The sequence below is a fragment of the Tursiops truncatus genome, chromosome 11, assembly GCF_011762595.2.
Source record: "Tursiops truncatus isolate mTurTru1 chromosome 11, mTurTru1.mat.Y, whole genome shotgun sequence".
NCBI classification, from domain to species: domain Eukaryota; kingdom Metazoa; phylum Chordata; class Mammalia; order Artiodactyla; family Delphinidae; genus Tursiops; species Tursiops truncatus.
The window spans coordinates 9,410,482-9,420,877 of NC_047044.1; the positions used below are offsets into that span (position 1 = coordinate 9,410,482).

Genomic DNA, 10,396 nt, shown 5'->3' on the forward strand with positions numbered 1-10,396 from the left:
TGGCACGGACCCAGGTGTGAATCTGGCCTCTACCACGTCCTACCTGTGAGACCTTGGGAAGAGGGGAAAAAGGATTTTGCCTCATAGCAAACTAGTGCTAAGTAGTAATTCCTTGTTCTGAGATTTGGTAAAGTTGGGATAAGCTTATGTATGAAAAGGGCTTGGTCAACGCGAGGAGACATGGTGAGTTTGCAACCAAAAGGTAGCTGTTAATTTAAAGCCAAGTGAGGGACTTCCCTGGTGGTCCAGTGACTAAGACTCCACGCTCCCATTGCTGGGGGCCCAGGTTCAATCCCTGGTCAGGGAACTAGATCCAGCATGCTGCAACTAAGAGCCTGTATGCCGCAACTAAGAGATCCCGAGTGCCGCAACTAAGACCCAATGTAGCCTAATTAATAAATTAATTAATTACTATTAAAAATAAAATAAAGATAAGTGAAAGGGGTCCCCTCTCAGTCCATCCTCCCTCCCATGGGCGTGACTCCTTCGTCTCTGGGGACTTGCAGACTCCCTGGCACACCTGCAGCAGGAGGGGGCAGGAGACACAGAAATGAGGGCATCAGCTGAGAACACAGCCGGGACCCATCAAAAGAGGCCAGGCCCAGACATCGAGTCAGGAGTGCAGGAGGAGAACCCCTAGGGGTCAGAGGAGGAGACCCCAGGAGGAGGAGGTGAGGCCCCATCAGCGACACTGAGGGGCTCGGGAGCAGGAACCAGCCTGGCCTGGGTCTCGGCCAGAACCGCTCTGCTACTGAGGCCCCCAGTGCTGCCTGTCCACCACGTCTCTCTGGGCACCTGGCTGCACGCGGTGTGAGCCAGAATGTGCCGGAAGACTGCATTATCTGTGGATTGAGTGATTTATTAAATGAGTGATTTCTCCTCTTTTTTATAGTAGCATCATCATCTGTTGAAGACTAACTATGTCAAATCGTCCTAAGTACTTGACGTTTAACTGCACAACAGCCCTCAGTCAGTCACTATTATTCTCCATATGTTCCAGGTGAGGAGCTCAAGAACCAATCTTTTTCCCTCTGCAGCCCACACTGGCTCAAGTGAAACACCAACAGAAAGTGTGATCTGTGAGTTTTCCCATCAGCCCCTTCTCACGGTAGGACACTGCTAGTATCCATTAAAAAGATGTACAGGCTCTGAAGTTCTGGGGTTTGTCCCATCCTCTTTCTTCCCCTCTGGAATGAGATGTGACGTCTGGAGGTGGGCAGCCATCTGAGGCCCTGAGGAGACAAGTGCCGAGAGCTGAGATTGGGGAGCAGGAACAGCAGGCTGCTCCTTGACAGCATCGCTGAGCAGCTGAGCCAGGCCTGGACCATCCTACCCTCCCCACATGGCTTCTTCTGTGAAACAAGCCTGACTTATAGCCCCTCCAGGTAGCTCTGTCCCTGCCCACGCTCCTCCATCCCAGCATCCTGTCCTTAGGTCCCTTGTCCTTCCACCCTTGGCCCTTGGCCCTGCTTTGCTCCTCTCCTCTCCTTTCCTATCCCCTCCTCTCCCGTCCCCTCCCCCTTCCGGGTCACACTGTTCTATCAGTCCTTCCCTCTGGGGTGCCAGCCCTCCCTGACTTCGTCCCTTCCTCCCTCCTTGGCCATCATCATCGTCTCTCCCTTATTTTCTATCCCTTCAAGTCTCAAACCAAATGATTCCACTCCCAGCCCCTCACAGTCATTGTGTGAGGTTGTGACACAGTTTGGGCCCCTGACATGTGAGCAGAAGTCTGTGAGGAGAGACCTGGGGAGGCTTCGCTGTCTGGACACCTGTGCAGGACAACCAGCTGTCAGGGGCTGACTCAGCTCAATTCAGGCCCGACAGAATCAGTGGCAGGAGAGAAATCTAGTGCCTGAGATGGGTCCTGCTTGGGTCCATGTACTGTGCAGGGGCCAGTTCATCATCTGTGCAGGAAAGCACCTCACTCTGGCTTCCCCTACAGGGTGGTAGAATTAGGAGTGGTGTGGGGCTGAAGTAATTCCTGGTGTTCACCCGACTGCTGATTTGAAATTTCCCTTCCAGTATTTAGACTCATTCTTTCTCTTCTCCTGTCGCATGGTCTGTCATTTCAAAACAGTATTGTTGGCAGGGTGATAGGTTGTCAATGCCTGTAGATTTTTTTTTTTAACATCTTTATTGGAGTATAATTGCTTTACAGTGGTGTGTTAGTTTCTGCTTTATAACAAAATGAAACAGTTATACATATACATATATCCTCATATCTCTTCCCTCTTGCATCTTTCTCCCTCCCACACTCCCTATCCCACCCTTCTAGGTGGTCACAAAGCACCGAGCTGATCTCCCTGTGCTATGAGGCTGCTTCCCACTAGCTATCTATTTTACATTTGGTAGTGTATATATGTCCATGCCACTCTCTCACTTTGTCCCAGCTTACCCTTCCGCCCTCCCCATATCCTCAAGTCCATTCTCTAGTAGGTCTGCGTCTTTATTCCCGTCTTGTCTATACGTTCTTCATGACCATTTTTTTTTCTTAGACTCCATATATATGTGTTAGCATATGGTATTTGTTTTTCTCTTTCTGACTTACTTCACTCTGTATGACAGACTCTAGGTCCATCCACCTCACTACAAATAACTCAATTTCATTTCTTTTTATGGCTGAGTAATATTCCATTGTATATATGTGCCACATCTTCTTTATCCATTCATCTGCCGATGGACACTTAGGTTGCTTCCATGTCCTGGCTATTGTAAATAGAGTTGCAATGAACATTGTGGTACATGACTCTTTTTGAATTATGGTTTTCTCATGGTATATGCCCAGTAGTGGGATTGCTGGGTCGTATGGTAATTCTATTTTTAGTTCTTTAAGGAACTTCCATACTGTTCTCCATAGTGGCTGTATCAATTTACATTCCCACCAACAGTGCGAGAGGGTTCCCTTTTCTCCACACCCTCTCCAGCATTTATTGTTTGTAGATTTTTTGACGATGGCCATTCTGACGGTGTGAGATGATATCTCATTGTAATTTTGATTTGCATTTCTCTAATGATTAATGATGTTGAACATTCTTTTGTGTATTTGTTGGCAATCTGTATATCTTCTTTGGAGAAATGTCTATTTAGGTCTTCTGCCCATTTTTGGATTGGGTTGTTTGTTTTTTTGACATTGAGTTGCATGTAAATTTTGGAGATTAATCCTTTGTCAGTTGCTTCGTTTGCAAATACTTTCTCCCACTCTGAGGGTTGTCTTTTCGTCTTGTTTATGGTTTCCTTTGCTGTGCAAAAGGTTTTAAGTTTCATTAGGTCCCATTTGTTTATTTTTGGTTTTATTTCCCTTTCTCTAGGAGGTGGGGCAAAAAGGATCTTGCTGTGATTTATGCCATGGCTTGTTCTGCCTATGTTTTCCTCTAAGAGTTTAATAGTGTCTGGCCTTACATTTAGGTCTCTAATCCATTTTTAGTTTATTTTTGTGTATGGTGTTAGGGAGTGTTCTAAATTCATGCTTTTACATGTAGCTGTCCAGTTTTCCCAGCACCACTTATTGAAGAGGCTGTCTTTTCTCCACTGTATATTCTTGTCTCCTTTATCAAAGATAAGGTGACCATATGTGTGTGGGTTTATCTCTGGGCTTTCTATCCTGTTCCTTTGATCTATATGTCTGTTTTTGTGCCAGTACCATACTGTCTTGGTTACTGTAGCTTTGCAGTATAGTCTGAAGTTAGGGAGCCTGATTCCTCCAGCTCTGTTTTTCTTTCTCATAATTGCTTTGGCTATTCAGGGTCTTTTGTGTTTCCCTACACATTAAGAGATTTTTTTTGTTCTAGTTCTGTGAAAAATGCCAGTGATAGTTTGATAAGGATGGCATTGAATCTGTAGATTGCTTTGGGTAGTACAGTCATTTTCACAATGTTGATTCTTCCAATCCAAGAACATGGTATACCTCTCCATCTATTTGTATCATCTTTATTTCATCAGTGTCTTATAATTTTCTGCACACAGGTCTTTTGTCTACTTAGGTAGGTTTATTCCTAGATATTTTATTCTTTTTGTTGCAATGGTAAATGGGAGTGTTTTCTTAATTTCACTTTCAGATTTTTCATCATTAGGGTATACTGTAGATTTTTGAATCCTAGATTCCCCTCCTACAAGATTTAGTTGACTTTTACTCACTCCAGCAGGAATTAGTGTGACCACTATACCTCCACTCCACCATGAATCAGATCCACTACAAAAGAGAAAGGCATCTGCATGTCTGCAAGTTTTAATAAACTACTTGTAGTTCATGATACATTTACTGAGGAAAAATATTTGGTGGAAGATTCTTAATATTTCATTTTATTGCTTTGGATTTAAAATCAATTAAAATATCCATTTCTCTAAAAATTGAGAACTATTCTGATAATATTGAATAGAATCTTACTGATGTAGATTGGAACATAATATAGGTTTGAATGAAAAGTAAATCTACCCAGATTGTTTTTGTTTTATTTTGTTTTGTTTTGTTTTGTTTTGTTTTGCGGTACGTGGGCCTCTCACTGTTGTGGCCTCTCCTGTTGCGGAGCACAGGCTCCGGACGCGCAGGCCCAGCGGCCATGGCTCACGGGCCCAGCCGCTCTGCGGCATGTGGCATCTTCCCGGACCGGGGCACGAACCCATGTCCCCTGCATCGGCAGGCAGACTCTCAACCACTGCACCACCAAGGAAGCTCCCAGATTTTTTTTTTTTTTTAACTCTTTATTATGAGCCATTTGCCTTTCACTGGTTTCTTTGGATCAATCTGGAGAGGGTAGCAAATGGCATGTTTATATTTCTCAAAAAAAGCTGTTTTTTTCTCCTGTTCAACAGAGGTCTCCTGACTTCTTTAGAGAGGTTGACGTCCATCCTTCAGTTTTCCTGCGTCTAGGACGGGAGCAGGGAGTGAGACAGTTGGAAGATGAAACAAAAACCGAGAGGAGGTCTGGGGAGTGTTACAAAGATGGGGAAGGAAGGAGGGACACAGCAAGTGAGAAAGTAGAGGGACCACATGAGAAGGGAAGGAAAGGATGGAGCTGGCACCCCAGGAGGGAGCAGGTCACCCAAAGGAGGCTCTGAGAGGAGGAAAAAGCCACAGGGAGAGGAGAGGATGGAGGAGGTCCAGGGAAGCAGCAGGAAGGAGCGCTCACCTGGAGAATCGCCTGCAGGTTGTTACATAGATCTTGACTCACTACTTCCAGCCCAACCCAGGGCTGAAAGGGTTTTCCCTGGTGGTCCACAAAGTTTTCCCAGCAGTGCTCAAACTCTGAGATGGAACAGGGGAGAGAAAGGTGAACTCCAGTCTGGGGAAGGGTTGGGGCCACAGGGCTGAAATGACTCTTCGGGACAGACTTTCCCCGTCATAATTTCACTTCCTCCTCTCTCCTTCCTCCTGGGGACTCAATAGCTTACCCCTCCAGCTCTTTCTTGCAACTGGAATTTGAGCCAGCCCAATTCTCCTTTCTGGAAGTCCCCTAGTCTTTCTTGCATATCCACCCACTCCCCTTCTTCCCCTCCCCGAAGCAGCTCTGCTCCCCTGAACTCTCTCTTCCCATAGACTCCTTCCAGAGTCTAGCATCACCTCTCAGGCAGCACACAAAGACCTCTCTACCAAGGATTCCCACCCTACCCGCCCCTTTCTAGCAACTTCCCACAGGCCTCTCCCTGCCACCGCCCCACCCCCAGGAGACCCGTGCTGACCCTTAGAGGTCATGATGGCGATTTGGGCCCCAGCCGCCTGCAGTGTGCGCAGCCCAGCCTTATAATCGGAGAGGCTATAGATGCGGGAGGCGAAGATGTGCAGGCTCACGTGGCTGTTCTTCCCCAGGAAATCAGCCAGTTTCTGTGCACAGGTAACACAAGGGGTCCAGGAGATGAAACAGGTGAGCCTGTAGTGCAGCTCCCGGTCCAAATTCCAAGAACAGATCCGGTCCAGGAAGTAGCGCTCTGCATGGCAGGGCTCCCCTGGTTCGTTAGCACCCTACATAGAAGAGGAAGAAAAGTGGACGGGGTTGGGGCAGGACGAGGCCAGAGTAGGCAGGTGGGTGAGGCGCTGGGCAAGCCTCAGCACCAAGTGAATGGCGTTTCAACGCAGCATTTACATGATTCAAAGTAACGCAAAGCTCCACGAGAGACTCAGTATCAGTGTTTTACAAAAAGCTCGGCAAGCAGTGATGACCTGTTATCGGCCCTCGGCTCCCTGTGGCTCTGCATAGCACTGAAACCCATCAGTCTTCATGCAAATGTTGATGTTTTGCTCATCATAGAATTGCGTTAATTTTGATTTTTAAACGATTGCCTTAAAATGTCACTCATCTTGATTTCTGAGTTTTCTGGAGCGCCTCTTATTTTGTGCCCGAGGTAGGGCGTTCAGGAGCCTCACCTAGTCCAGCCCTGCAGAGAGGAGGCCAGGGGAGCTCCCATGCTGGCCTCCTGCCATGGAAGTGGGTGTTTCCTCCCTGGAGTGACTCACCCTGCTCTCCAGCTCCCCCTCTACCCCACCCCACATGTGCACCAAAACTTCTACAATCTTCTACTCTGGGCCTCACCCTGTGCTGAGCCCGAGGCTGAGGGGCGTCCTTGGGCTAAAGACAGCTGGCAGTGGGGTTGCAGGGATCAGCGCCCTTGGCAAGATCTCTCAAGCAGTGGGCAGGGGTCCTGCTGGGCCCGTCTAAGTCCACAGTGACTGAGGAAGAAATAGGGCTCTCTAGCCAGAGCCATCCCCCGGGCGGAATCCGGGGAAGAACCCGGCCCCTTGTCCAGATGCCTTTCCCTCTGTCCCAACCCCTCCCCAGAGGCACAGCAGGAGAGGAGTAGCCTAGTCCTAGAGCCTGGGGTGACATTGGAGGTACCAGGCCCTGGATTGCTGTGATTGGCTTATGACATGTGGCTCAGAGCTGCCAGCCACACAGCAAGGGTCCTCACCTGATTCCAAGCAGAGCAGCGGTAGCAACGGCAGGGACCAGGAGTGAGAGAGCTTGTGGGACATCCTGTGTGCAACTGACAACCTTCTACCCTGAATGTCCCACAATAGGGAGGCCCTGCCTGCTGCGGGCGGGCTGGGTCAGTCACCTTGTTGCGCACAAAGCCCTTTTTCTCGTCCAGAGGGATCCTAGCGTCACCATCCAGGATCTCCACCTTGTAGCACAGGTAGGTCTTACGAGGGTTCATCTGATTCATGAAGTTCTCAGTGAAGGTGTTTTCATCCAACAGGCAACTACGGTCAAAGGCGGGAGAAGCCCGAAGACACGGGGCTCCTTCTGGGACTGCCCAGCGCTCCTCTCCTCCCCGCACACTCTTTCCCTCTGCACCCCACGTCTCTGCTGGAGCCACGAGTCCTCCCCCTCTGACCCCCGCTGGGGGCTCCCAGGGAATTCAGGATCTCCCCCCAGGAGCGATGCAAGATGCCCAGAGCCTCAATGAAGACCTGACCCTCTGCCCAAAGTCGGACTGGGTCACGGCCTCTCCCCACCGTCCCGCCCCTGTCCTAGCTCCCACTGCCCCGCTCCCCTGTAGCGTGGTACCTGGTCCCGCGTGATGGGCTGGCCTCCATGAGTCAGTTTCTTCACCGTCCCTGGCTCTGAGTCTTCTGTTTCTGTGCTCGGTCACAACCTGTGGCCTCCTACCTGAAGCTCTTCAAGCACCAGGAGCCTTATATACGATCAGAGCGCCTGGAAACCGCTGTGTCAGCAGAGTTGGGCCTCACCCCTTCCTGAACTCTGGCCACTCATGACATAATGATCTTCTCCGCCCAAACCTCAGACCTTCACGGAGAGGTTTAAGTTTCTTTTTCCCTGTTCTGACAAAGGCCCGACTTGGATGCCACCAAGACTGACCATGGACCAGTGAGGTCTGCGAGAGTGCGGTCATCTGGGCAGCAGGGACCGGCAAGGCAGGTGGTGAGGGGACAGACGAAAGGACAGGTGTCCATACCCTGCAGGACAAGCTCCATGGCGGCCCATCGCTGAGTCTCCTGCACGGGCCGTGGCCTGGCGCAGGCTCCCTGGGGCCGCTGGGCTGAGGGACCCGTGGGGCGCTCAGTGGGGAGGAGAGAAGCTGCTCGGACAGGCAGGCAGCCGCCTTCATCCTTGGGGAAGGGAAGGGAAGGGGAGAAACCTGGGCCGAGCTCTCTTTAGGAGCCCCCCGTGCAGGGCCAGCCGACTGGCCGTGGAGCATTTTCACCCCACTACACAGAGGAGAAGAGAAAGGCTCCCGGAGGGACCAGGCTGGACCAGGACCACGCAGGGACACGTGGCTGTGGGACGTACTTTGGCCTCAGAAAGCGTGGCCGCCCATGCTCTTGCTGTCCCCCTCCAGGCCCGAGGAATGTGGGGACTGTGTCTTCCAGCCCCAAGTGGGACCCTGGCTTGCAGCCCTGGGGCAGGAGGCTTGGGGAGCAGACACGGACCACAGTGCTGGGACCACAGAGGAGTCAGGCCTGGCTCAGCTGTGTCTGTCCCAGGGCCTTCTGCATTGCTTCCTGCCTGGGACTTATGGCTTATTTGCTTGGTTACAGCTGGCGGTCCCACCTCAGGATGTCCTGTGGGACCTCAGGTACCACATATATGACAAAGATCAGGCCTGGCACACAACTGTGCCTGAGCACACAGAACTAACCATGGTCCTGACCCACAAGGAACACACACACACACACACACACACACACACACACACACACACACACACAGAGTGACTTAAAAAAAGGAAACACATTCGGGTTCCCCAGACACACCCAAATATCTCAGCTCTGACGAAGATCAGAGGATGCTGACACTTCCCAAGGGTGGTTTCCGGGAAGAAACTCATCATCAAATCTCCTCCTTTGGTTTTGGTTTCTGGGCTCCAACAGCAGCCCCTCCTCCCCGTCTCCCCACTCCATTCCTTGAAGTGACCCAAAAATCCACAAAGTATACGCCCTGTGGACAAAGGGTGCAACCCCAGTGGACAGGTGGGCTTACACTGGGATAAGCCCCCCCCCCCCCGTGCTGTCAGAGGGCAGGCTCCTGGCAGACGCGCCTCCATCACCCCAGGGCCCCCATTCCCAAGGGCCCATCTCCCCAGGCCCTTGTCTCAGAGTTTCGCCTATGACACAGGGACCCTGAGGTGCTTGGGAGATGACACAGCCTGGGGACTTCCGAGAGCCGGGCTGGGCACAGGCAGCCTCTCCTCCACTCTTCTCTAGGGAGCAAAGGGCACCCTCAGGAGGGCAGAGCTGGGACCTTGCACAGAGCAGCCTGGCCAGGACTCCAGAAACTTCAGAATCATTCACCCCAGTCCCTGAGGCACTCAGGCTGAGTCGGGCCTTTGTCAGAACAGGGAAATCAAAACCTATTCGTATTAGAATCGGCCAAACTGAAGGGCAGGGGGGAGGCGTGGCTGACCGTGGGGGAGTGGCGGTGTGGGGCTAGTGACAATTGTCCTCGTGGGTAGACGGCTGCCTGAGGATGGACCGGTGGTAGGAGGCAGTTTCCTCACTTCTCACAAGCATTAGGCTTCAGTGAGCATCGGATGAGCTCCGCAAATGTAATATGGAATGAAAGATGTCACATATGAAGGAGTGCATTCTGATTCCATCTATAGGAAGTTCAAACGCAGACAAAGTCAATCTATGATCATAGAAGTCCTAACATGTGTTCCCTCTGGATGGGGGACGGCAGGGAGGGGACACGAGGGAGTCCCCACCTCAGTCTGGGTGGTGGTTACACTGCCTAGAAACCTAAGATTCTGCACTTAACTGTAAGTTATACCCCAATTTTTAAAAAGTTACGAAGCCTGTATTTTTAATAAGGAAAAAGTTTTCCTAAAAGACATAAATATAATGTCCCAAATAAATTGATAGAAATGCAAAACAAACAGAATCACCATGATTGTTCTCAGGGTTTTTCGTTTTCTTTTTAATGAGGAAGAAAAGGGCTGTTTATGTCCAAATGACAGACTAAATGTGGTTGAAAGTGAAGAAGTGAGAGAGAAATGAGGAAGGGAGGCGGTCCTTGCAATATACTAAAAACTAGAAAAGGGATAAAGCCACTGTCATCAAAAGAGTGTGGTGTCAGCCAGGACCCGAAATAGACGTGAGGAAAACACTGCAAAGAAACACATACAAGTATATCTGGGAACCTAAATGATGACAAAGGTGGAGTGGCAATGCTGTGGGGGCAAGGTGGGCATCATTCATTTCATGTTGTCAGCTGAACGAGAAATAAATCCTCATGGCGCCTCTACCATGAAGCGAGATTCTCCTACACCGCCGCTCCTATTCAACTCTCTCAGCCCCCTGCCATCCCCACCCCAGCCTTCCCCGAACCAACAGAAGAAGAAAGGCCCCCTCCCCTCACCTCCCCATCTAGAAACCTGTCTGCCTCGGTACTCACATTCATTCACCCAACGCAGATTTTATTGAGCACCTACTAGGTGCCACCTG

At 50.4% G+C, this 10,396-nt stretch overlaps 1 protein-coding gene across 1 annotated transcript; it reads right to left on the minus strand.

Annotated features, from left to right (window-relative positions):
• Positions 1-4,655: 4,655 nt before the first annotated feature.
• On the minus strand, positions 4,656-7,623 carry APOBEC3A (apolipoprotein B mRNA editing enzyme catalytic subunit 3A). Its single transcript, XM_033866022.2, has 5 exons — positions 7,500-7,623; positions 7,048-7,192; positions 5,677-5,956; positions 5,127-5,242; positions 4,656-4,863 (listed from the first exon to the last, which is right to left on the minus strand). The coding sequence occupies exons 1-5, from the start codon at positions 7,526-7,528 to the stop codon at positions 4,849-4,851; spliced, it is 585 nt and encodes a 194-aa protein (XP_033721913.1). The 5' UTR covers positions 7,529-7,623; the 3' UTR covers positions 4,656-4,848.
• Between the last annotated feature and the right edge of the window lie 2,773 nt (positions 7,624-10,396).